Raw genomic sequence first — 25286 nt, forward strand, 5'->3', positions numbered from 1 at the left:
TCACTCTCTTGAACTTCAATGTTAACTCATAAAAATTCATACTTTCAGATATTTAAAATTGCTGCCCCTGAAACCAGCAAGTCATTGCTAAGAAATGTGGGTGGGCAAATATTCCATCTCTTTATTGCTTGTAGCATTTGGCTTGGCCAAATCTCTTAAGTGTGTGTGTCCCCAGCTCAGGTGGTGATAAAGACTTCACAGCCTTTCTCTTACATGGCCCATGTGAATTTTAGGACGAACTTGTGCACTGTTGTCTTTGTTTCTTGTCCCAGCTGCTGCCTGTTAGGAGTCCAGACCTTTGGGTAGGAAGCGTGGGGGTTTATTCCCCAAAGCAGGTTGGTCTTGGAGGTGGGGCATTGCTGTGGTGGTCTTGGTGCCTCCTTGCTCTTCAGCTGTCTGGCAGGTGGAAACTCTTCTGACTTCTCCAGTGGCTGGTGAGGAAAGTTAGTGTTGATAGTGTGCAAATCCATTTTGTTATGGGCACTGCACTTTGCTGTCCTGCTGTGTGCCATGGCTGGGGTGGTTACAGCTCCAGGAGCTCAGTGGAAGGTCACCACCAGCTTTACAAATCTGGACAAAAACTGCAACTGAAGGAGGTCTCAAGCCCCCAGGGCTGTATGTCTGTCCAGTGAGGCCAGAGGTTAAATGTTGCAGCCAACTCTGCCAGCCACCATGGAGAAGAGCCCACCTTTCCCTTGAGTTCCAGCTCTGCTGCCCTGTTTGCAGTGAGTTTCTGCTGCCAGCCAAGGCTTGTGGCACCATGGTGAGGGGCTCCCTCTGCATGCTGGGTCTCAGCAGGCTGATAAGGTGTTCCTTACAGCCTGTTCTATCTGATAAACTCAGAACTTCTCCCACTGGTGCTCCTGGGGCTGCCCCTGTTCCCTGAAGGTGTAATCCCAGCAGCTAAGCTGGCTCTGGCCAGAGAGGCCTGTGGCTGGGGGAGAAATTTTCCTCCTATCCAGAACAAAGTGGTTTGTGACCCACAGCAGGAAGGACCTGTTAGGAAGAAGACCAGAGAGTGAAACTCAGCCTGCAGGTCGGGCTTCAGGTCTGCACTGCTTTTGGATGAACCTCTGGGACCTGCTCTTTTTGGATGCATCATCTGGTGCACAATCAGTGGAGGAAAACTGGCACTTTTACTTCCTTTTTGACCTGGCAGAGGGCAGGATTAGATTAGGTATTGGGAAGAAATTCTTCCCTGGGAGTGTGATTAAGCCCTGGCACAGGTTGCCCAGAGAAGCTGTGAATGCCCCTTTCCTGGAATTGTTCAAGGCCAGGTTGGATGGGGTTTGGAACAACCTGGTCTACTGTAAGATGTCCCTACCTATGGAAAGGGGGGTGGAATGAGATGTGGTTTTATGTCCCTTCCAACCCACACCATTCCATGATTCTCTAATATGGAATTATATTCTCACAGCAAAAGTGAGAAGGGTCCTACCCTGGAGACTCTGAGCCATATCAGGGATTCCCCATGGGAAGGTTTTGGCTTTGTGTTGGGCCTAGTTTGGAACATGAATTTTCAAAGGTAGCCAGAGGAAGGGTAGCTAGGACTCAGCCCTGTGAGGAGGAAAGCAAGGAAGCTTGTGGAAGCAGGGATCCTCATGGCAGCCTCTCTGTGCAGTCCCCTGGAAAAGTGTGGACATGTCACCCTGAAGATGCAGAGGGCAGGAGAGGCTGTGCAGGGGCAGCCTGCAGTGCTGCTGAGCTCCCTCCTTCCTGCAGAGCACCCTCAGTGCCCGGGCAGGCAGGGCACTCAGGGATGGCTCCTTGTTTGTCCCTCCCAGACACCGCACTTGGTCAACCTGAACGAGGATCCACTCATGTCCGAGTGTCTGCTCTACTACATCAAGGATGGGATAACAAGGTGAGGGCCAGGTCCCTCCAAGGATGGAGAGGTGGGAGCACTGTCCATATCTCAGTGCCTGACTTCTCCAGGTGGGCAGGGGGCTGACAGCTGTCCCCAGGCTGGGCACTGTTCCCAGGGCATCCCCAAAGCGCAAATCCCCAAGATTTTGGTCCTGCAGTGCACCAAGGGTTGCTCCTGTCAGCTCCAAGGGTGGGGCTGGGGGGAGACTCAGGAGGGGCTGTTTTGAGGGAGGATTGAGCTGGATTTCCCCTGCAGGGTTGGCCGGGAAGATGCTGAGAAGAGGCAGGACATCGTTCTCAGCGGGCACTTCATTAAAGAAGAGCACTGCCTGTTCCGCAGTGACACCAAATCTGGTGGTGAAGGTACTGCTTGTCTGGAGGGGCTTCACTGCCCTGGGGACCCATCCCTCTGCATCTCCTCAGCCCCTGCCCCCAGATGAATGTCCTGCCCTCCTCAAACTAGCTGGGCTTTACTGCATGGCTGCTCCATGCTTCCAGAAGAGCTACATCCCTCATGGCTGGGAGGGGAGCTTGCACAGGCATGTGGGAAGGAAGCAAGGTGAGGAGATTAGGGCAGGATGGCTGAGCAGACTGCAGATGATTCCCCCTCTCAAGATGTGGAGCAGAATCCACCCCCCAAAATGGCAGGCACCTGGGTGTGAAGGGGCTGTGGGAGATGAGCCTGGGGAAGCTCTGGTCTCCTGCCACATGCAGTCTTCAGCTGCCCTTATTCCTTGGGACTGCTCTGATTAACATCAGGTTGGCTGAGTCCTGTTAGCTGCCCACGGGGTCGGTGCTGCTGGTGGGTACCAAATGTGGCTGGGGTGGCTCCCCCTCCCTGAGACTGCTGGAGCAGGGGAGCAGCACGTGCAGGATTCATCCTTCTGCTTCCACTCTGTCTCCACAGTGATAGTGACCCTGGAGCCCTGTGAAGGTGCTGACACCTACGTGAACGGCAAAAAGGTGACAGAGCCCAGCATCCTGCGCTCAGGTGGGTCCCGGGGCTGGCAGGCCAGAGCTGCTCCAACCTCCCTTCCTCCCTGCCATGGGGGCTCTGCACTTGTCCCACGTTAACCCCACACCTTTCCCCGTGCCCATGGCTGCAGGAAACCGCATCATCATGGGCAAGAGCCACGTGTTCCGCTTCAACCACCCCGAGCAGGCTCGGCAGGAGCGCGAGCGGACCCCGTGTGCTGAGACCCCCGCGGAGCCCGTGGACTGGGCCTTTGCCCAGAGAGAGCTGCTGGAGAAGCAGGGCATCGACATGAAACAGGAGATGGAGCAGCGGTGAGAGCACGGCCTTAGATGCTGGGGGGTTGGGGGTTCACTTCCAGCTCGGTCATCCTCTGCTTCCCCATTTCCATCTAGGCTCCAGGAACTGGAGGACCAGTACCGGAGGGAGAGGGAAGAGGCAAATTACCTTCTCGAGCAGCAGAGGCTGGTAGGTGGCTGGGACATGGCTCCTTCTCAGGCATGACTGAAATCCTGGCAGATGTTTGTGTGAGGTGGGTCTGTGTTCTAAAAATAAGGGCAAATGTGTTGTTCCTGGAGTTGTCACCACGAGCACTGATCCAGAGGAGGGAGGAGGCTGTGTTCCTGCAGGGAAGAGGAGTGTGATGTGGCAGCGTGGAGGAAGGTCACACCAGTGGGTTGCATCACCTCTCTTCCTGTTTCCCCCAGGACTATGAGAGCAAACTGGAGGCATTGCAGAAGCAGATGGATTCTAGGTATTACCCTGAGGCAAATGAGGAGGAGGAAGAGCCTGAGGATGAAGGTGAGGGCTAGGAGCCGCCAGGAGGTTTTGATGCTTTCTGTGGGAGCATGAGGAGTGAACTGTGGGTCGATCTCCTGGCAGTGGGGTGACTGTCCCTCCATGTCCCCACAGTGCAGTGGACAGAGCGGGAATTCGAGCTCGCCCTCTGGGCCTTTAGGAAGTGGAAGTGGTACCAGTTCACCTCCCTCCGTGACCTGCTCTGGGGCAACGCTATCTTCCTCAAGGAAGCCAATGCCATCAGCGTGGAGCTGAAAAAGAAGGTGGGTGCCTGGGCTCCTTCCTTCCTGCCTGCCTGCAGCACCCACAGCAGAGGCAGCCAGGAGGTGCTGAGGAGAGCTCGCCAGAGGCAGCACATGAAGCCTCCTGCCCTCCCAGGTGTCTCACCAGCCCCTCTGCCCCTCTCCAGGTCCAGTTCCAGTTTGTGCTCCTCACGGACACGCTGTACTCGCCTCTCCCTCCCGACCTGCTGCCTCCGGATGCTGCCAAGGACCGGGAGAAGCGGCCGTTCCCCCGCACCATCGTGGCCGTGGAGGTGCAGGACCAGAAAAACGGGGCAACGCATTACTGGACCCTGGAGAAGCTGAGGTGGGTGGGAGATGGCTGTGCCAGGAGGGTTTGGCTGCCCACAGCCCTGCGTCTCACCACCACCATGGGTGTCCCCTGTGCCTGCAGGCAGCGCCTGGACCTGATGCGTGAGATGTATGACCGAGCAGCAGAAGTGCCTTCCAGCGTCATCGAGGACTGTGACAATGTGGTGACAGGCGGAGACCCTTTCTACGACCGCTTTCCCTGGTTCAGGCTGGTCGGCAGGTGAGCGCTTTGGCTCCTTCCAAGCGTGGCTGGCACCCACGGAAGGTCCTGCAGGAGGACACGCTGCCAGTGCCACCCACCGCGTGCGGGGCGCTCGCCCCCCGTGCGACAGCTCCGGTGTCACGGCTCTCCTGCCAGCGCCCCGAGGGGCGCACGAGCTGCCGGCAATGCTGCTGCTGCCTGCCTCACCCAGTGCTGAGAGCCACGGGCTCCAGCTCAGGGGGTGTGGGGGCTGTGGCTGTCCAGCAGGCAGGGAGCCTGTGCCGTGGTGGGCTCCACGCGGTGGGCATGTGGCGTCCCTGTGCACGCGCCGGTGTCTGAGCGTCTGTCTGTCTGTGCAGTGTGTGCCGCGTGTCCCCTGCGCTTCCTGCACTGGATGGAAGGGTGCAGGGCCAGCAAGGAGGATGGGCCACCCTGGAGAAGGCTGGGGCAGGGCAGGGGGAGCAGGGGGCTGAGCTGTGTGGCCTGGAGGCATTCCCCCGTGCTGTAGCACGATGAGGGATTCACTCCGGCAGCAGGGATAGTGGCGAGCCTTTGTGCCACCTGCTCTGTCCCTGCGTTCCCTGCAAACCCAGCCAAGGGTGTCCCCAGCATTCACCCTGGTTCCATGGGTTGCTCTTTTGTCTGGCTGTTGGTGGCTTTGGAGATGCGCCAGATGGGCAGGTCTGTGTTCCCAATGTCCCTTGATTGAAGCAGACAAAAAACCCACCCCAAAACCTAACCAAGAAAAACCAAAAAAAGAAAAAAAGCAAATTTCCTGTTCTTTCTGTTTGGAACAGCTGGTGTTAACATGTCTTCTATCTTGTTGTACTAACCTTAGTTCAGATATCTCTGGCTGCAACAGCTCTCCTCTTTTCAACACATGCATGAGCGAGCGCATGGCTGATCTCACCCCCTCCCCTACCTTCTCGAACCCCGACTCCGACATCACCGAGCCTGCTGACGAGCAGCACCAGGGGCAGGAGGAGGAGGAGGAGGAGGAGGAGGAGGACCTGGAGGAAGACATCTTTCCGGAGTGCCCGCTGTGTGATGGCCGGGATCCATTTTACGACCGCTTCCCCCTGTTCAGTTTAGTAGGAAGGTTGGTGAGGTTTTAGGAGAGCATGCCGGGAAGGACCTAGCTCTTTCGCATGAGGGAGCTGCTTTTGGACACGACTCCCACCTCCGGGGCATCCCGGAGGTGCAGGCTGGGCTGGGACTGCCACCGAGCCCGGGTGCCTGGCAGGGTGGTGAGGTCCCCACTGAGGTAGGGCTGTGAGAAGCATAGTGGGGGAAAGGCATGGCAGGAGGAGGTGGATGGTGCCTTCCTTACGTGGGCATCTTTTTGGGCACATTGCCTTTTTCCCCTGAAAAAGGGAGCTCTGTTGTGTCTCCAAATCCAAAGGAACCAGGGGAGCCACCAGGTCCTGGGCATTTCTGTCCCAGGAAGGAGCACCTTCCACCTGGCTTGGGATGACCCTATGGTGCCACTGACTGGGGCACACAGGCACTACAAAACCCTGTGTGCTTCTGGCACTGCATTGGTCAGGGTGAGCCCCCCTGAATCTGGAGGCTTGGATGTCCCCAAGTGGTTGTGGGGGATGAAGCTGAGGGGAGTGAGTGGAGAGCTGGGTGCAGAACAGAGTGCCAAAAGCGGTGTTTGTTCCTCCAGCTCCAGCCAGTGCTTGGCTTGGAGCCACGCCTGCCAACTTGGCATAGGAGATGTCCAGGGAAGTAGTGGGGACCTGGGTGTAGGCTCCAGCTCCTCTTTAGCTGGAGCCAAGGACGAGAAGGACAAGAAACTTTGATTTCTCATACCTGTTGGCTGGAGACCCCTTGAGCTCCACCAGTCTTGGCCTGGAGAAACCCACCAGCTGCCCCAAACCTGGCTGTGCCACAAACCTGGAGCCATCTGCCCATCCTTAGAACGGTCTGAGGAGCTGCCAGCTTTCTCTGGGGTTTTCCCAAGGGGGAGTGCACCAGGAGCTGTCCTGAGAGCCTCTGCCTCAGGCAGGGGCTCCCTGACCGGGGTGAGCTGGGGCTCCTCTTCCTCAGTGTGCCAGAGCCAGGCAGTGTGGTGGGAAGGAGGGAGCAAGGCAGGCAGAGAGGGTGGAGGTGGGGTAAGAGTCCTGCAGCCTCAGACCGAAAGAGCTGGGTTCTTCCCCTTTTATTTTCTTTTTTCATTTTTCCTTATTTAAAAGAAAAAAAAAACCAAACATATCAAAACAACCCCAAAACTCTCAAGGGCACCTCAAAAAACCAACTGAGGCCCTGTGGCAGCAGCCCCACTCCACGCCAGGGGTGTGTTCCCCAGAGCTTGGTGCCTCCTGACTTCTTTTGAGTCTGCCCTGGGTTTGGCTCCCCGCGCAGCAGCTCCGCCGGCCACATTTCTTGTGAAGTGTGCTTGGATTGGTTTATGATTGGATCCTTGTCTTTGATTTTCTTTCTTTCTTTCTTTCTTTCTTTCTTTCTTTCTTTCTTTCTTTCTTTCTTTCTTTCTTTCTTTCTTTCTTTCTTTCTTTCTTTCTTTCTTTCTTTCTTTCTTTCTTTCTTTCTTTCTTTCTTTCTTTCTTTCTTTCTTTCTTTCTTTCTTTCTTTCTTTCTTTCTTTCTTTCTTTCTTTCTTTTTTTCTTTCTTTCTTTTCTTTTTTCTTTCTTTCTTTCTTTCTTTCTTTCTTTTCTTTCTCTTCTTTCTTTTCTTTCTTTCTTTCTTTCTTTCTTTCTTTCTTTCTTTCTTTCTTTCTTTCTTTCTTTCTTTCTTTCTTTCTTTCTTTCTTTCTTTCTTTCTTTCTTTCTCTCTCTCTCTCTCTCTCTCTCTCTCTCTCTCTCTCTCTCTCTTTCTCTCTCTCTTTCTCTCTTTCTCTCTTTCTCTCTCTTTTCTCTCTCTCTTTCTCTCTCTCTTTCTCTCTCTCTTTCTCTCTCTCTTTCTCTCTCTCTTTCTTTCTCTCTCTCTCTTTCCCTCACTCTCTTTCTCTTTCCTTCTTTCTCTTTTTCTCTCTTTCTTTCTCTCTCTTTCTCTTTCTCTCATCATTTTTTTTTAAATTTTGGTTATTTTAAGGGTTTTTTATTCTTTTTTTTTTTAGCTGCTGGCTCTATCTCTTCAAAGCTTTAGCAAAATTTGGGGTCCTTTCACTTTTATCTTCCTTTGGAAAGGCTTTTCTTTGATCTGAGCATGCCATCTTTGCACCTCACCAATCTTGTGGTTAGTGTCCCTGCCCTCCTTCCTCTAGTGACACACTTGTCCCCCTCCTCCCTGCCTGCCCCACCTCCTTCCCACTCTTCCCTGCCCTCTCCAGTCCTCGGCTTCCACTCCAGCTGCCCTGTGATTTTGGGTGGGTGGGTGCACACAGATCCCTGCGCTTCTGAGAGTTCCCTGTGGGCTCTGCCCCAGCCACGAGTCCTGCTGAGAACCCTGCCATGGTCTGACCACCTGTTCCCAGTGGCATCTGAGAAGAGATGGGTTGAGATGGACCCATCAGGAGATAATGATTTGGCATCAGCTGCTTCCACAACTTGAGTCCTTTGAGATGCTTTGGGTGGAAAAAGCCTCGAGGAGCATTGAAGGTCAATGGGAGTCACCAGAGCAGGGGGAATCTCCAGACTTGGGGGTCGGGGTGCAAGGGCAGGGCTGCAAGAGCCCCCTGGGCACTTTGGGGTGCCACTGAATCTGAAGATTCCTGTGAGGCTGGGATGCCCTGAGCAGCACAGCAGCCACCTGGAGATGCAACCCTCATGGGAGCCTCCTGAAGGAGAGATGTCCTGGCCATCCCCCAGCACCATCCCACCCCACCACACGTCAAGATGCTGGCAGGTGCCACAGGGAGAGGTGGCAGGCACTCCACGCTCCATCTTGCTGGAAGTGGTGCTGCTAGCTCACACCTTTGGCAGGGAGCTCAGTGCCAAAGGTGACCTGTCACTGTGGAGGGTCCAGCATGCCACCATGGCCAGAGCTGGATGGCCATTGCAAGCTGACTGTGAGGTGGAGGGAGGCATCAAGAGGACCCAAAATGCTTGAGAAGCAGAGAGCAGTGGCCTGACAGGAGGTGCTGGCAGAGACACGGTGCAGCCATCGTGTTGGACTCCAGCGTGGCACCTCGCCGTGGTGGCATCGGTGACCTGGATGCTGCAGAGGAGAGCAGGGAGGCTCAGACCTGCCAGGCGTGCTGTCCATCCCTGTGACCTGCTGGCAGGTGGCCCAGGACCCCGAAGCCATCTGTGTGAAGGGATGGGGAGGGGGGATACACAACTTGATGCTGCCAGCCACACCATGCAGCCTCCCTCCCAGTGGTCTCCAACACGGCGGGCAGAGCCAGGGCCAGGAACCCCCAGCAGGTTCATCTCTGGAGGTCCAGGACCTTGTCCTCTAACCTCCTTCACTCCTGACAGCCTCCATCTCCCCTGTGACCCTTCCTCCCCCCTGTCTTGCCCCTGTCCTCCCCGTGGTGACTCTGCAGCTGCCCCCCCAGTCATGTTGCAGCACCTCCTGCCCAAGTTCTCCAGCTGTCTACCACACAGAAGGTCCTCCCGCCCTTCGGCTTCACGGTGGCACCAGTGCAGCCCTCTCCCCTCCTGCCTGCCATGGAGGTGATGGTCGGAGAGGTCTGCAGGTCTGGTGTGTTCTGTGGTGTTGTCCATGGCGTGTGGCACCCTCCTGCCCGCCCTCCTGCCCGCGGCACGCTGCCTGCCCGCTGCCCCAGCCCCTCCGCCTGGCCCTGGCTGCCTTCTCTTTAGTTTTGCTTTGCAGCGCTGCGGTCGCGCCCTGAGCAGTGACCTGGGATCCCGGCCACTGCCGGCCACGCCAGCCGTGCCTGGGCACTCACGGGTGGGAGCAGTGACCGCTCTCCCCCCTGTTGTGTGTCCCCCCCTTCTCTGGCAGGGCCTTTGTCTACCTGAGCAACCTCCTCTACCCCGTGCCCCTGGTGCACCGCGTGGCCATCGTCAGCGAGAAGGGCGAGGTGAAGGGCTTCCTGCGCGTGGCTGTCCAGGCCATCTCAGGTAGGAGGGAACCCCACCTCAGCAATGTGCCCCTGGCATCCCCTGCACTCTCTGTGCTGGCTCACCCCCATCCCTCCTCCAGCGGATGAAGAAGCCCCTGACTATGGCTCTGGTGTGCGGCAATCAGGGACAGCCAAGATCTCCTTTGATGACCAGCACTTTGAGAAGGTAAGGTGGGGCTGGCTCCTGGTGGATGCCCATGGACCCCAGATCCCTGCCTGTCACCTCAGTGCTTCCCCAAGGGGACCCCCAGGCTCCTAGAGGTGGAGGAGAAGGAATGTGTTCTTGGTCCACCAAGCCTCCAGCACCCACTAGTGCATCCTGCTCTCACCCATGTCCCAGGGGGGCTGCAGTGGGGTGGGAAAGGAGAGCTGGAGGTGCCTGGGTGCTTGGGATGCTGGTGGTGGTGCAAGCAGGACCACCAGAATCCCTGAAGTCCCCTTGTGGCTCAGTTCCAGTCAGAGTCGTGCCCAGCTGTGGGGATGTCTCGCTCGGGGACCTCTCAGGAGGAGCTGCGCATCGTGGAGGGGCAGGGGCAGGTCAGCGACGTGGGCCCGTCTGCTGATGAAGTCAACAACAACACCTGTGCAGGTGAGCAGGGGTGACAGGCGCTTTGGGAGGGGCTCCCTGCACCCAGCCTCTTGCACCTCCCCAGCACTGACAGCCCACTGCTCCAGTGGGGAGCTGCTGGCAGCCAGAGTCACACAGGGAAAAGCCTTGGAGATCATTGGGTTCAGCCTGTGACCTGACACCACCTTGTCAACCACCATGGCACTGAGTGCCACATCCAGGCCTTTCTTAAACACCTCCAGGGACAGTGACTGCACCACCCCCTGGGCAGCTCCTTCCAATGCTCAATCACCCTTTCTGTGAACAGCTTATTCCTAATGTGCAGCCTAAGCCTCCCCTGGTGCAGCTCAAGCCTGTGTCCTCTTGTTCTGTCAGTGGTTGCCTGGGAGAAGAGAGCAACCCTTACCTGGCTACAACCTCCTTTCAGGGACTGCAGAGTGATGAGGTCTCCCCTGAGCCTCCTCTTCTCCAGACTAAACACCCCCAGCTCCCCTAGCTGTGTTGGACAAGGATTTGTGTTCCAGACCCTTCACCAGCCTTGTTGCCCTTCTCTGGACATGCTCCAGCATCTCAACATTGTTCCTAAATGTTCCTAACACTGGGGGGAAGACACCCTGCCTTGCTAAGGAACTTCTCCTCCCTGCAGTGACCCCAGAGGATCTCCTGGACAGCCCAGAGAAGCCTGCACAGGACGGGCCACTGGAGGTGGCTTTGGACCACCTGAAGCTGGGCAGCATCTTCACTTTCCGTGTGACAGTCCTGCAGGCCTCCAGCATCTCTGCAGAATATGCTGACATCTTCTGCCAGTTCAAGTGAGCCCCCAGTGCCCCCCAGCCCTGCTTGTTCCACCAAGCTCCAGCCATCACCTGGGGGCTCCTGGTGAATTTGGGACATTTCCTCCACCCCTGAGCCCTTTGTGGATGGGGAGGCAAAACCAAGGGCTGTGAAATCTGCCCAAGCACTAGTTTAGTCACTGGCAAAAGGCAAGGAGAGACTCCCATCAGCTTCAGGGGGTCCTGTGCCAGCCAAGGGTGCAGGCAGCAGCCCAGGGGGAATAGGCTCTTGTTGTGGTCCCTTGCTTTCGCTCTCCTCCCTGCTCCAGCACGTCCCATCCCTGAACAGCCCCTGAACAACCTTCCTTCCCTCCACAGCTTCATCCATCGCCATGATGAGGCCTTTTCAACAGAACCCTTGAAGAACACAGGACGGGGGCCACCCCTGGGCTTCTATCATGTCCAAAATGTGAGTACCCCTCTCCCACCACCCCTCTGCCCCTGCACCTGCTGGGGTCTCTGCAGGGCCTTTGGCTGCATCCTCTCCCAGGGAAACAGCTTCCTCCTGCCTTTCCCAGCCCCTCACAGATACACAGCTAAGCCAGGCTTAGATGGGGTGGACATGCAGGAAAAACACCAGTAGCCATTCCCAGCCCCACCTGAAAAGGCTGGGATTTCACTGCAGTGGCCTTGGTGGAGAGAGGGAGGAGTGGGTGAGGGATGGAGAGGACTGACAGTCTTACACCCTTCCACATCCCAAGTGCTGTTGCTGGCTCTATCCTCTTTCCCAGATAAACTACCCTGTCAGTGGCTCAGCAGCTCTTTCTCTTCTAGATTGCTGTGGAGGTGACAAAATCTTTCATTGAATACATCAAGAGCCAGCCAATTGTGTTCGAGGTGTTTGGCCACTACCAGCAGCACCCCTTCCCACCTCTCTGCAAGGATGTCCTGAGGTGGGCACATCTGGGCCACCCCCCTCCCCTGCCTGTGCCATGGGCTGCCTGGGGACCCAGAGTGGCCCCAAGGCATGGGTGGGGTGTGCTGGGTTTGGGGGTGCCTGGTTTTGGGGATGCTATAACCAAGCTGGTTCTGCCTGCAGCCCACTGAGGCCATCCCGACGCCACTTCCCCCGTGTGATGCCACTCTCCAAACCAGGTAGGGAACCCAGCCTCCTACTCCTGTGCCCACCCATGGTTCCCATGTTGGGTGGGTGTCCCAGAAGGACCAGTTAGTACATTTTGTGGTGCCTCTGGGGTCCTATTTTATTTATTTTTTAAGGGCCATGGCACTCGAAAGCCCTAGACACCCATTTCCACAGCACTCACCAGATGGAAAGCCCCATCTCACCTCCTGCAGGGCAGCAGGGGGGAGGTTCCTTGCCCTGGGTGGCTCGGGTGGCCCCCCAGGCCCAGTGTCCCACTGGGTGGCACGGCTGCTGAGACCCAGTTGTGGGGGTTTGGCTGTACAGTCAAAACAGCAGCTCAGGGGGAGCAGCCTCCCTGTGGTGGTGCCTGAGTGCCAAGCCTGCAGGCACACTGTGTGCACCTAGGGATGGCTGAGGCCAGTCTCTTGCTGACACCCTGTGCTGGGCAAGGGAGAAAGCACTGCCAGTGATCAGCAAGGTCCCTGGGATGAGGCTCTTTTGCTGCCTCTAGGCATGCCCTGAGGTCCCTGCCTGCTCTGCCCTTCCCCTGCCATCATATTCCTCATTCTGAGTTCCAGCAGCAGGCTGAACCTCTCACCTGTCTTTTCTGCCCCACTGCAGTGCCTGCCACAAAGCTGAGCACCATGACTCGGCCCAGTGCTGGCCCCTGCCAGTGCAAGTACGACCTGATGGTTTTCTTTGAGATCTGTGAGCTGGAGGCCAATGGAGAGTAAGTCCTGCTGGGAGAAGGAGAGGGAGGCAATGAGGGGTTTGCCCAGTGCTCAGCACCTCTGGGTAGGCTGGCAGGATTCTGTTTCATGCTGCAATCCTCTCTTCCAGCTACATCCCTGCTGTTGTGGACCACCGTGGAGGCATGCCATGCCATGGGACCTTCCTCCTTCACCAGGTACTCTCTGCCCAAGGTGCTGTCCTAGCTGCTGACCCCTGCTGAGACCTGTGTTAACTACTGTCCCTTCTCTCTGGCCTCGTGGGTCTCAGGGCATCCAGAGGAGAATCAGTGTCACCTTGGTGCATGAAACGGGCAGCCTCATCCGCTGGAAGGAAGTGCGGGAGCTGGTTGTGGGTAAGCCAAGCCAGCCCCCAGCCCACTGAGCTCCCAGGCATCCTCTCAGACTGATCCTCTTCTTTCTTGCCCACATTCCCACGTGGAGCTTTATGCCTTGTCTCCCCTCCTGCCCTGCAATAGTAAAGCAGTGGCTGCCTGGCAGGCGGCACTGGGACACTGCTTGGGCAGGACACCTCAGCCCCTGCCCCCGTGTCCAGGAGCTGGACCAGGATCTCTGGTGCTGAATGCCCAGGGGGGGCTGCAGGCAGGCACTCTGCCCCTGCCTTCACAGGGACCCTCACAGGGCCACTGCTGTCACCTCAGAGGTCACTCTGTGCTGTGTTTGCAGGTCGGATCAGGAACACCCCAGAGGCAGACGAGTCTCTCATTGACCCCAACATTCTGTCCCTGAACATCCTCTCCTCCGGCTACATCCACCCCTCCCAGGACGACCGGTGCGTGATGCTTTTTCCTTGCTCTTCCCCTGCTGTGGTGAGGGATGGAGGGGTTGAGTAGCAGCCTCCCTCTCCCCTGGAAGGCTCTTGGCCTTTCTGCTGACCTACTGCTGCCTTGAGGCAGGGTGTTTCTGAAGCTGCATGGGGTCTTGGGGTACAGGGCTGCCAACCCCCTTCCTCCTCCTCCCCAAGGCCTTGCTGTGCTGGGGGGGGCACTAAAGGGAATTTGTGTGTGGGTTCTGCTCCCTGGTGCTGCCTGTGACGGGCTGGCACAGGGAAGCAGTTGGTGCTGGTGCCAGGAGGATGTCCCAGCTCCATGGCTAGAGGGGAGGGCTCTTTGTCCTGTGTCCCAGCAAAATTGCTGGAAAGGCCACTTGGCACCCATGGCAGATCCCTATCTGTGTGTAACTAAGGCAGAAAAGCCATTCCCATCCCCTGTGGGTGACTCCAGGGATGCCCATCCCTTCCTGCCTATCCCAGGGGGCTATCTCAGAACCACAGAGTGGTTTGGGCTGAAAGGGACTTTAAAGATAATCTCATTCCAAAGCCCCTGCTATGGGCAGGGACACCTTCCACTAGACCAGGTTGCTTAAAGGTGTCCCCACTGTAGTTTGGCAGGGTGTGAAAGAAGCAGGACCAGAAGATTTGTTTTCTCCAAGATCTCCCTGTGTGAGTCCTGCAGTGGCAGGGGGAGTCGTGGGTATGGAGGGCACAGCTCTCCTCTGCACCAGGGCTTCTGGTGGAACTCAGGGGACTGGTGGGGGTCTCTGGCCAGAATGTGTGCATGCAGGCAGCTGTGACAAGACAGGGATGGTCGCTGCCAGCACTGGGAGCAGCAGGACTGGTCCTCGGCTGTATGCGTTGTGGTCACTGGTGTAGGAACATCCTGGCGAGGAATGGGGACCGCATTTCCTTCATCTGCTATGTGATCACGACTGTCCCAAGGAGGCCTGTCCCAAGGCAGGGTGGTTTTGGGGGAATGATGGGGGTCTGGATAGGATTTGGTACCCTGAGCACTCTCAGGGCACAGCTCCTGGACCTGGCAGAGCAGCTGGCACAGAGTGTCTGAGCAGCAGAGGCGAGTCCTGGGCTCAGCACGCGTGTCGGACCAGGAGACTTTGTCACAGCCTTGGGGATACAGAAGGAGGCCAGATGGGGATGGTCAGATGAGGAGAGCCCAGCCCAGTGGAGCAGTGGTGGTTTTTTGGTTTTTTTGCTGTGAGCTGGATGGCTGTGGCACCTGTGAGCTCTTGGGGCTGTGCAGTTTTTTGTCAGCTCCTGATCTGTTGGATTGTCTGGTCCCAGATGCAGCCATATGGGATCTTCAGCTTGCCTAAGGTAGCCTGGCAGGAGGGATGTGCCTCCTGCTCTGCCTTCCACCCCATCAGTCCTGCAGGACAAGGGGACACGGCTCGGGCTGGGGGCATACTTGGGGTGTGGAGAGAAGCGTGGAGACTGGGGCCCATCTGGGGGCACAGACTGGTGCTCATGTCACATCTGTCCCATATCTATTCCATGGAGCCTGCCCGTGGTGAGGCAGGGGGAGGAGGGGATGGCCAGCTGCCTGCAGGGCGCTAGCTGCAGTGCCCCCCACTTCCACTCCACATGCAGACATGCATGCTTCACCCTGCAGCTGTGAGGACAGGCAGGAGGAAGGCAGAGAGCAGAGCCAGCGCCCACTTCACCCTCCTCCCAGCCGCTTGCGCTCCCCGCTTTGCTGCCTTGTGCCACGCAGCCTCCATTGCCTGGAGCAGCCCTGGCTTCCCCTCTGCAGCCTCCCCAGCGCCCCGGAGCCCCTCAGGAAGAGGCTGGGAGAGTGGTTCAGCTCTCTCCTCAGCGCCATCCATCCCCACATCGAGCGCCCAGGGCGGAGGCGCGGGGGGCAGCGCCTGGTGTGCCCCCTCGCTTCCCTCAGCTGCTACTGCCCATCTGAGCCCACACTAACCATGTGATTGTTTTGTGTTTTCGCAGGCAGTTTCTTGATTCGGATATGCCTAGGTATTATTTGTTTCCATTGGTTTTTTTTCCACCCCTCCTTCTTCTCTCCTTTCTTTCTTTCTACCCCCTTGCCTCGGCACGCTCACTCCCGCCAGAGGCAGCACTTGGACATCCGGCCCCTCATCCCTTCACATGCCCCATCCCTCCTCCCCACTGCGCTGGCACCTCTTGCTCACTCGGCCCCTTTTGCTGTTGGTGTGGGCCACGCTCTGGCTGGCTGCCGCTCCCCCTCGCACGCCTGCGTCTCCATTGCCTGATTTGGGTTTTATTCTTGCTTTTGGACTTTGCTACTCTCCCATCTTTTCTGGCACCTGGCACTGAGTGTGCCGGACCCTCCATTGTCTCCCGCCCCAGCCCCAGCTCAGCCCCTGGTACTGCTTGGAGTAGCTGCAGGGCTGGTGAGGACAGTGGAAGTTCTGGGGCTTGTCCTGCCCTCTCCTGGGCACCTGATGACACTGGCAGCAGTGCAGTTGGCAGCAGTGCAGTTGGTGTGGCAGCAGCTGCCCACCCTGTGCACAGATGTCCTGTGTGTTTAGGTGCGACACTCGGGCAGCGTGTCTCTGTGCAGGTGTGACAGTGGGTGCACATGTGGCACAGACTGTTGTACCCCTGTGTAAAGGGGCTGTTTGGGGACTGCAGGCTCCAGCTGGGACCACTGGGTGAGCCTGGCATATGCGTGAGAGGTGCCAGATTTGTGGGTGTGCCACCAGCCTCTGGGTCGGAGCATTGGTGAGGCCTCAGGGAAGGGGGCCACCACTGTGGCCTGTGGCAGAAGAAGAGGGGCACGTGCCCAGGAGACAAGGGATGGAGTGTCCTGAGTCCTGGCACATAGCTTTGTGTCTGAAGGTTGTCCTCCCTACAGCAACTCAAATCGGGTCATGCTCAGAGATGTCTGAGGGCAGAGCTGCATTCTGTCCCCTCCCAGGGTGCAGGAAAGTGGGTACAACATTGATCCAGCCCCCCTACCACGAGAGAGGTGGGTTCACACTGGCACTGCCTGTGGTCTCTCAGCACGGGGGTGCTTTCTTGTGTACCAGGGGACGGGCCAAGGAGTCACGTGCTGTGTGAGTGGCAGTGGGAAATCTCATCCCCCCAGCTGGCACTGTCCATGGGGACTGCACTGGGCAGGAGCACCCTGCCCTGGGATGGCACAAGGGCAGAGTTAAGGGCCTAGGGAGCACATGTGCTTCCTTCCCAGCTGCTGGACCATGAGGAAAGTGGGAGGCAGAGGGTTTTCACCCAGACTGGCAAGCCTCTGTCTGCCCTCACTGAGCTCCTTTTGGCTCCCACTTTGGGTTCAGCTAGGCTGGAGCTCCTGTGGCCAGTGGTGCTATTACGTGTGAGTCCCTTCAAGAGGGGCTCTTCTGACCTGTCGTTTTTCTGTGTGTGTACATGTGTGTGTTTGTCCTTGGGTCACCTTCCACTTATAGCATTTCGCTGGGAAATGACACTAGGTATTTCACGCGCACCTGCTCGGTCTGGTCCCTCTTGCTTTTCTCTTCTTCCCCTTTGCCTCCTCCCTTTGCTTTTTGCTCTTTCTCCCCTCCCCTGAGGCTCCTCTTCTCCTTCTCCTCCTCCTCCTTGGGGAGCACTCTTTTCTTAAGCAACCTGTGTCTGCAAAGCAATCCTTTGCCTTGGCTGTGTCTCACACCGGTGGGGTTATGTGTTTTATACACCTTCTGAAAGCATCACTCTGCCTCTTCTTCCAACATGGGGGAAATTGCAGTTGAGAACCTCTCCCTACTCCTGCTGGCTGCCCTGGCTCTTGTTAAAATTTCTCCTCAGCCACCTGGATGCTGCTTCAGGGATGAGCTGAAGTGTTCTCATTGAGATATGGCTGAACCACATCTTCCTGAGGATGCTCAGGCGGGAGCCAGGGCCGCAGCAGCTCTGGGCAGTTTTGGGGAGTGGGTGTACCATAAAGCCAAGGCTGACCCGGGAGGGAGCCCAGGAGTGGTGCAGGGGATGAAATGGGGATTCCCCATGCTTTCTCACCAGAGCCACCTCCTGCTTCCTCACCCTTGGTTGCTCCAGCCAAGGAGGGCAGGTGCCACTCTTGATCTGGGTGAGCTGTGCCGTCCTCTCTGGGATCCTGTAGGCATGGGGGAGTGGGACCAGGTGTCCCCTGCTCCTTTCTCCCAGCCTGGGAGCCATGGAAAACACAGCAAAGGGGCCTGAGGCAGCAGAGTGGGAATGGGGCTGGCAATGAGGGCAGAGCAAGAGCCAGGGGAGACAGCCTGACAGGGGCTGGCCACCAAATCATAATCTCCAGCTTCTCACTGAGCCCAGGGCTGGCAGACAGGGGCAGCCCTGGGGAAGGGGACCTGGCTGGTGGGGGGGCTGTGCTCCCAGAGGTGGGCTGGCAGCACACCCCCAGTGCTGAGCATCCTCCCTCCTTTCCCTTCTGGCCATCATCACCCAAAAGGCAACAGCCGCTCCTGGCAGGGACCGGGAGGTGCTGTGCCCCAAGCTGGATGGTGGGGACTGGCCCGGGTGCACTGGGGGTGGCAGCCCCTGCTCTGAACACAGGGGTGGGGCATGAACCCTCCTTCGCCCTCCTTTGCCTTCCTAGCCTGCTCTGCCTTGCCTGCACCCCACCTGAGCCCCCACTCTCCGCCGTCCTGCCTCCCCAGAACCCCGGTCCATTGGCCATCTCAAGGGTGCCGTGTCCCCTTCCCACCATGCCTTGTGCCCTTTGCCTTGAGCCTGTGTCCTCTGGAGTGGCTGTCCCCATCTGTCCCCACTGCGCATGCATGTCTGTGTGTCCTTGCAGGCCTGCTGCAGCGCTGTGGGGGGGACAATGACATCTCTTTGCTCGCCTGCCAGCAGTTGCAGGGAGGTTGTTTTACTGGACCTGCTGGGTTTTTTTGGCAGGACTTTCTACCAGTTTGAGGCGGCGTGGGATAGCTCCATGCACAACTCGCTGCTGCTCAACCGTGTCACCCCTTACCGGGAGAAGATCTACATCACCCTGTCAGCTTACATCGAGGCAAGGACCTTGCTTGGGGTCACTATACATCAACAAAATCTGGTGTTTCCCCTGCTGTTGGGGTGCAGCCAGCGTGAGCCCTTCCTTACCTACTGCTTATGGGGTGTAGGGTTTGACTTGGTGTGTGGGGGCCATGTGGGACCCTGGGACTGGAACCTGCTGGGCCCAGGGGAGGGAGAGACCTGCTGGGCTGCCGCCCTGCAGCACCTCTGATGCCTCCCTCTGCCCTACTGCAGATGGAGAACTGCACTCAGCCCGCCGTCATCACCAAAGACTTCTGCATGGTTTTCTACTCCCGGGATGCCAAACTTCCTGCCTCACGCTCCATCCGCAATCTTTTTGGCAGCGGCAGCCTGCGGGCTTCTGAGAGGTACCAGGATGCTCCTGCTGGGGACAGGAGAGCCATCACCTAGGGACTGGAGCTCTTCTAGGGCATCCCAGCAGCTTGGCTAAAAAAAATTGGGGTGTGGGGATGGGACAAAGCCAGTAATGCCTCACCTGTCTTTGTTCACAGCAACCGCGTGACAGGAGTCTACGAGCTCAGCCTGTGCCGCGTGGCTGATGCCGGCAGCCCAGGTGGGTGCCACACCTCTGCCCAGGTGTTCAGCTGGGACAGGGAGACACAGCCAGGCCTTTGGGTTAGGGGCTGTGTGTCTGTCCCTCCAGCTGTGTGTCTGTGCCCACAGGCATGCAGAGAAGGCGCCGTCGCGTGTGCTGGACACCTCTGTAGCCTACGTCCGGGGAGAGGAGAACCTGGCTGGCTGGCGGCCCCGCAGTGACAGCCTCATCCTTGACCATCAGTGGGAGCTGGAGAAACTCAGCCTGCTGCAAGAAGTGAGAGTCTGGGCTAGAGATGGGCTGGAATAGTGCAATTCACAGCTCCACTGGTGCTGGGGGGATTCCCCACCCTGGATGGCATAGCTATCTTGGTTGTGGGAGGAGGCAGGAATGGGGCTGTGCTGCCAGTACTACTCCTGTGCTTCACTGCTAGCCAGGTGCCAGCAGATCCAGAGCTAATAAGTAAATGGGGTTAAGGGGGACTGGGTATGGGGAGAGGGCCACCCCTGAGCCTGGGTGTCTGTGCCCAGGTGGAGAAGACAAGACACTACCTGTTACTGCGTGAGAAGCTGGAGACCACCCAGCGCCTGGGCATGGAGACGCTGTCCCCCTGCTCCAGTGAGGATTCTGAGTCCCGAAGCACCTCCTGCATCTCCTCCCCACTCTCTGCTGATGGAGCACCTGAAAGCCGCACCTCTCCCCCCGAGACCCCCAGCGAGAGGCAGAAGGAGCTGGCTGTGAAGGTACCATCCTGCAGCAAACCCAGCTTGTGGGGATGAAGCCAGGAAGTGGCTTCCACAGGGTGGCTGGGGGTTGTGGCAGGAGGAAGCCCAAGAAGAGTGGAAGGTGGAATGTTCCTCATGCCCCACTGTCCTCCTCCTCTCTCTGCAGTGCTTGCGCCTGCTCACGCACACCTTCAACAGGGAGTACAGCCACAGCCACGTCTGCATCAGCGCCAGTGAGAGCAAGGTACTGCTCTGCCCCTGGGCTGGTGGGGCCAGGGGGGGATGTGTGGCTGGCAGGGGAATGGCTGGGTGGGGGCCAGACGGGCACTATGGCACAACTCACGCCTCCTCTGGGGTGTCTGCTCCCCCTGCTTGCCTTGGTTTTTCCCAGAACTGGTGGCTCTCAGGACTATGCCAGGAGAGGACCCTGCTAGCCAGGGGTCTTGCCTCTCCCTGTACGAGCAGGAGCCTGGTCCTTTGCATGTGCCTGGCTTTGCACAAAAACTCTAGTTCACACCTCCATTACTCCACAGCTGTCTGAAATGTCCGTGACCTTGATGAGAGACCCTTCCATGCCAGCTCTTGGGGTCACCACTCTCACCCCCTCCTCGACCTGCCCATCACTGGTGGAAGGATGTTACAATGCCATGGAGGTCAGGTAAGAAGCTGGGTGGGAGGTTCTGGTGACAAATCCCAAGCAGAGCAGCTGTATCACTGGGACATGGTCCTTGTCTGTGGATGTTCCCTAGCCATCACTCTTCCTACATTCCATCCTCTCCTCCTTCCCCAGACCCCCCCAGGTTTCCTCCAGGGCAGAGAGCCCCGATCTAGAGCCTGTGACAGAAGGAGAGCAGAAGAAATCCCCAGCCCGCCGGCCTGAGGAGGAGAAGGAGCCCCAGCGGTTGCTGGTGCCTGACATCCAGGAGATTCGAGTCAGGTAGGAGCAATCAGGGCAGCCAGCAAGGGGAGCACCTATGGGCAGGGGGGCCATGCCCTACCACTGCCACCTCCTCATGCTCTGTATCCCACCCCTTCCCTTGATCCCTTCTGCAGTCCCATAGTCTCCAAAAAGGGCTACCTGCACTTCCTGGAGCCTCACACCAATGGGTGGGTGAAACGCTTCGTGGTGGTCCGCCGTCCGTACGTCTACATCTACAACTCGGACAAGGACACGGTGGAGAGGGCCATACTGAACCTCTCCAAGGCCCAGGTGGAGTACAGTGAGGACCAGCAGGCCATGCTCAAGGTAGGGCACTGGGAGCCAGCCCCACTCTGCACACCCCACTGAGGGAAGCACTAAGCTCTGGCTCTCCCCCCGCAGACCCCGAACACGTTTGCGGTGTGCACCGAGCACCGGGGCATCCTGCTGCAGGCGAGCAGTGACAAGGACATGCACGACTGGCTCTACGCTTTCAACCCTCTCCTGGCTGGATCCATAAGGTACCTGGGGGAAGGGGGGATGCACAGAAGCCATTGCTGGGGGGGCTGCAGGCTCCCAGTGCTTTCCTGCTACAGCCCCAGCCGGGTGTGGGGAGCATCTCCCGTGCAGAGCTGTGCCTGGACAGGCTTTAAGCTGGCAGAACTTGGACCAGATTAATTTTGAATTCAGCTCATCCACATTTAAATTCTTCAGTCTAGGGCCAGATTCCAGGTGGTACAGAGGTGGTGTTGTGTTGAGCTCAAAGCAGCATCCATGCCTGGTGGCAGGGCCTCTGGCCTTGTCACTGTTCTTGAGACCATCCCACGGAGTTTTTGAGACTGTTAAGGAAACTTTCCAGTCACCATCCCGGAGCCACTCTGGAGTCACATGTACACCACCTGAGCTGGGACTGAGGCCCCTTCACAGCAGGTGGTTCCAGTGAGCCGGCAGGGGCCTTGCTTGACTTCTACACTCTCCTCACACACACTCAGACAAGGTTTCCTTACTGGCTCAGTCACAGGTTTCCCACAGCAGATTCTCAGACATCTCGATCCTTTAAATAATTTAATCACGGTGCAATAACAAAATAACAGCTGGAGCTGGGTGCCTCTGAGAAAGGAGCCTGAACAAAGGGAACCCTGGGATTTTACACCCTCTTAGTCTAAGGGCACTGTCCCAGTGTCCTCCACCTGGCCGTGCCGCAGGTCCCTGTGCCCTTTGTTATGCAAACGATGGGCAGTTCACGGGCTCTGGGCTCAGGCTGCCACCCCTGCGGCTCAAATCGCAGCTGCACACCAAACTACCTGCACTAAATGTTTTCATTCCTCAACAAGACCATCCCATGGACTTCTTGAGATCACCTCAAATGGCAGGACTAGGAAAATAGGAATAAATGCACAGAAATCTGTGTGGTCTGGCTAAAAAGACTTTATGTCCCTCCAGCTGTCTGGATTCAAGTATCAGCCTGGATGCAGGACACTGAACCTGGGAGTCCACACCTCTCCTTGTCCACATTTTTTAACACCTTTTGTCCCTTGTTTTCCAAATCAGATCCAAGCTGTCCAGAAGGAGAACAGCCCAGATGAGAATCTAACCTGAAAAACACCCTCCACCTCATCCATCTGCCAACAGGATCAAGATAGCTGATTCTGTCTGAAGACTCCCCATGTTAATATCTGATCTTTCACACCATCTGCTGCCCCAGCTCTCTGCTCCATGGAAGGATCTGTCTTGATTCACAGCTTCACAGGGGAAACTCACTTCTGTTTGTAGCTGCAAAAGCCTGGACCCACCTGGGCAGGATTCCCTGTGCACGTGCCATCTTCTGCCTGTCCCTCCATGGGTGACCTTCATATCACACCATCTAATGCTCCAAAAAAGGTCCCTGTCAGAGGGGAGGGAGTGAGAAGGGTGGTTTTGGCTAAAAGCTGGTCTTTGATCTGGAGAGATGGGAATGCAGTAAAGCTCAGAGCTGGGAGAGCAGGAGGAATTGCCCTCAGGCGAAGGGAAAGTGGTAATTTAGATGTGGGGTTTCCCTAATGTACCGGTGTTTCTGCAAGAGACAGCAGAGTAAGATCAGGTGTCAGTACTTTAAGATTATATTTATAAAGTATTTATTTCTATTTACATCACAAAAATCCCCTAAGTTGAGTCCTGGCCCCCAGCCAATGCCTCCCCCAGGCAGGGGAGAGCCTTGGTGCTGGGCCTGGGTTCCAGAGATGCCTTCCCAGGACACCCCTGGCTTGTGCCTGGCAGCAGTGCAGCTCTCACCCTCACTCGATGCCCTTCCCCAAATATTTGCTTTGCCTTCCCCTACAGCTTAAACTACTTTTCCCCTGAGCAGTGGCCTGACAGCCCACCGTGTCTTCCCAAAGAAGGCAATTCCTACCTGTCCCATCTACCTCTGGAAGGGAGGAGCCCACAGTCTCAGCTGGCCAGGGCACCCGTGTCCCTGCAGGTGGGTCACTGCACTTTGGAGCTTGGTCCTACTGGAGGGAAAAGGAGAGCTCTGGGTATGGCTCTGTCTGTCACCCCATGCTGGGCTACCCTTTCCAACAAAAAGCACTTGGGCCACCTCCCCTATCCCAGCCTGGGACCCCCAGATGTCTCATCCAAAGGGATTGGCCACTCTTAGGGCAGGATGCCAAGGATCCCAACCCTGCAGGGAGTGTGGAGGTTCAGGTGGAATGGGAAAATTCCCCAGGAGCCGCAACTAGGAATGACTATCCCACCTTACAGGATTCTTCTTGCCCTTTCCCAAAAGGGCTTGCACATCCTTTCTTCTTCCAGCAGGATGATGAACTCAAAGCAGATCAAAAGGTGTCAGGGTGGGGATGGGGCTTCTTTTTTTCCGTTGTAGCTGGTGTTTTCTCACTCTTCCTCTGCTGCAGAAGTGAGCACCCACCTCCCCCCACCCTGCCTCCATCAGCATGTTAATCTGGGGGCTTCCTGCACAGGAGGTGTTTTTGCTGAAAAGACCTTCTTCCTCCAGCCATCACTGCTTCCCACCTCCTCCAGCAGCAGCTCTCTCTCTTCTCCCATCTCTCACCCATGACTAGATGTTTTTGTTCAGGGCTTCCCAAGTGGCCAGCAGCATCTGGCACAGCTCCGTGCTGGAAGCTGAGCATCTTCCTCCATGCATCTCCCAGGCACCCCCCAGCTCTGCTGTCTCTTGTCCAGCACAGCTGCGCCTTGGCTCTGCCACACCTCCCTGCACTGTCTGTGGGGTGTGTGTGTGTGTGTGTGTGTGTGTGTGTGGGACGTGGTGCTGTCTTCTTGTTACACTCGTGTTGTGGGGGACATGGATAGGCAGGGACGTGGCAGAGCAGGAGAGGCTTGCACTGGCCCCCTTGCTGCATATCAGGCACCCTTTAGCTTGGGTTTCAGGTGACAGAAAGAGTTTGGGGATTCTTCTTGAGCACATGCTGGTTCTGCCTGGCCTCGCCACAGCTCCTTGGGCATCTCACCCCATTCCTACAGCCCAAATCTGCAGTGGGGCTGCTCCTCTCAGCCCAGCTCCCCTGCCCAGGACAACCTCCCCAGCAAACTGGGATCTTTTCCCCTCTGTGATCCTTTTAGACCTGAAAGGGCCAACTTGTGCCCTTTCTGTATGAAGAGGTGCCAGCCTGGAGGCACAGAGAGGCTGAGCTGGGGCAATGCAGGGGCCCAGGCTGCAACATCCTGGCTCCCGTGCTCTGAGCAAGGACCAGTTAGTACCATCCCAAATGTCACTTGTAAGAGGCTCAGGGTGGAGAAACAGGGAGTACCTGAGGGGAGGCTCCTCCACAATGGAGGCAGCTTCTGGCAGAGACAGGACCAGTGTCTGTCAGGGACCAGACACAGGTTCACTGGCCAGGGCTGTGTGGTGCTGCCTGTGCCACAGACAGGACGCAGCCAGCTGAAGGGCACCCTCCAGCCAGAGCCGAGCCATGCCTGAGGCCAGCAAACCTGCAGAGCAGACGGCTCGGCTGGAGGTGGGAGCCGAGGCAGACAGAGCTGCCCGCTGGATGCGGCACCCTGGCCGCCTGCCATCTCACAGCAGCGCTCTGACCGCTCCTCGGCACGGCCCTGGCCCCATCCCCTCGGCAAGGAATGCACACCGGAGCTTCAAGCACGACGAAAGCCCAGCGGGAAGGGAAACTGCACAGGGCAGCGGGTGGCACGGAAGGCAGGCGAGCATCGGCGGGCGGGCCGGGGCCAGGGGAGGAGTGAGGCAGCGCTCCCCACCCTCCGGTTCCAGCCGGCGCTCCCTGCCCTGTGCCAGGGGGGCGGTACTGCGGGTCCTGGCCGTCCGTGCGCACGTGAGGCTTGTTCGGTTCTGAAATAAATGTCGCATTTAACGCAACTCCTTGTGCGCTGAGCGTGCTCTCCGGGGCGGGCGGGGCGGCAGCGACGCTGAGGGGAGAGGAGCGGAGGGCAGCGGCGCTGAGGGCGGGCAGTGCCACTGAGAGCAGGCAGTGCCACTGAGGGCAGCGGCGCTGAGGGCGGGCAGTGCCACTGAGGGGAGAGGAGTCAGTGCCACTGAGGGCAGCGGCGCTGAGGGCAGGCAGTGCCACTGAGAGCAGGCAGTGCCACTGAGGGCAGCGGCGCTGAGGGCGGGCAGTGCCACTGAGAGGAGCGGAGGGGAGCGGCGCTGAGGGCGGGCAGCGCCACCTCCACGGAGAGG

At 57.6% G+C, this 25286-nt stretch overlaps 1 protein-coding gene across 1 annotated transcript in view; it reads left to right on the top strand.

Moving 5' to 3' along the window:
• The window catches only part of KIF1A (kinesin family member 1A), a 41423-nt gene extending 16464 nt beyond the window's left edge, over positions 1–24959 (top strand). Inside the window, 33 exon segments of the mRNA XM_030954289.1 lie at positions 1785–1864; positions 2123–2229; positions 2774–2857; positions 2973–3153; positions 3235–3307; positions 3547–3640; positions 3752–3900; positions 4047–4225; positions 4313–4450; positions 5271–5531; positions 9305–9423; positions 9506–9591; positions 9876–10014; positions 10640–10805; positions 11145–11235; positions 11601–11719; positions 11866–11921; positions 12532–12640; positions 12751–12817; positions 12910–12994; positions 13326–13431; positions 18304–18418; positions 18655–18788; positions 18933–18994; positions 19105–19124; positions 19127–19252; positions 19507–19719; positions 19868–19945; positions 20235–20359; positions 20492–20638; positions 20755–20947; positions 21023–21141; positions 22172–24959. Of these exon segments, the coding sequence (XP_030810149.1) occupies positions 1785–1864; positions 2123–2229; positions 2774–2857; positions 2973–3153; positions 3235–3307; positions 3547–3640; positions 3752–3900; positions 4047–4225; positions 4313–4450; positions 5271–5531; positions 9305–9423; positions 9506–9591; positions 9876–10014; positions 10640–10805; positions 11145–11235; positions 11601–11719; positions 11866–11921; positions 12532–12640; positions 12751–12817; positions 12910–12994; positions 13326–13431; positions 18304–18418; positions 18655–18788; positions 18933–18994; positions 19105–19124; positions 19127–19252; positions 19507–19719; positions 19868–19945; positions 20235–20359; positions 20492–20638; positions 20755–20947; positions 21023–21141; positions 22172–22214 (3864 nt within the window). The 3' untranslated portion in view covers positions 22215–24959.
• Positions 24960–25286: the final 327 nt, after the last annotated feature.

Source organism: Camarhynchus parvulus, chromosome 9, assembly GCF_901933205.1.
Source record: "Camarhynchus parvulus chromosome 9, STF_HiC, whole genome shotgun sequence".
Taxonomy (NCBI): Eukaryota; Metazoa; Chordata; class Aves; order Passeriformes; family Thraupidae; genus Camarhynchus; species Camarhynchus parvulus.